Source organism: Propithecus coquereli, unplaced genomic scaffold (genome assembly GCF_000956105.1).
Source record: "Propithecus coquereli isolate 6110/MARCELLA unplaced genomic scaffold, Pcoq_1.0 Scaffold279, whole genome shotgun sequence".
NCBI classification, from domain to species: Eukaryota; Metazoa; Chordata; class Mammalia; order Primates; family Indriidae; genus Propithecus; species Propithecus coquereli.
This window is the reverse complement of record NW_012148385.1, coordinates 1,030,224-1,030,780: the sequence shown is the minus strand read 5'-3', so window position 1 is coordinate 1,030,780 and position 557 is coordinate 1,030,224. Positions and strand designations below refer to the sequence as shown.

Sequence of the window (557 nt, the reverse complement as noted above, 5' to 3'; positions counted from 1 at the left end):
TGTTACATATAAGTGTACTTCAAATATTTGACTTTGAAGTTCATACATTTAACAGAACCCAATGAAGATTTAATTTAAAAGATTTTTCTATAAAAACCTGAAGTGAAATTTTATATACTATCCTTTAAAATGTCATAGAAAGTTTTTACTAGATCTATTAAATAAGTCATTTTAAAGAATCTTCTTGATTTTACAGGAATGTTTCAACTCTAAGGTAAGACATTTACTTTGTAGAATTTTTTTGCTGTTCTTATAAATATATTTTATCTGAGACCATGTAAATAGCTAAGATTTCCTCTCTAGCAATCGAAGATTTGTACTTTGTGGAACTAATGTCAAAGCCATGTCTATTGAAGAATCTTCCAATGGGAGTCTCTCAGTAGAATTTCGACATTTGGTAAGTTTGACAGTAAAATTACACAAACTTTTTTTTTCAAATCAGATACATCTTTATAATAGGCCTTATAATTCTGTGTATTTTGTTCTTAAGTGTTTCTTATGTGAGATTAAGGACCATATTAAGAAATAAAACATGCCATCATTGAAGAATTAAAGTG

General features: G+C 27.1%; 1 protein-coding gene across 1 annotated transcript in view; it reads left to right on the top strand.

Annotated features, from left to right (window-relative positions):
* STAT4 (signal transducer and activator of transcription 4) overlaps positions 1–557 on the top strand; it is a 101,729-nt gene that overhangs the window by 78,056 nt on the left and 23,116 nt on the right. The window contains exons 7-8 of the mRNA XM_012647922.1: positions 197–214; positions 304–397. Of these exons, the coding sequence (XP_012503376.1) occupies positions 197–214; positions 304–397 (112 nt within the window). The remainder of the gene's footprint in view (positions 1–196; positions 215–303; positions 398–557) is intronic.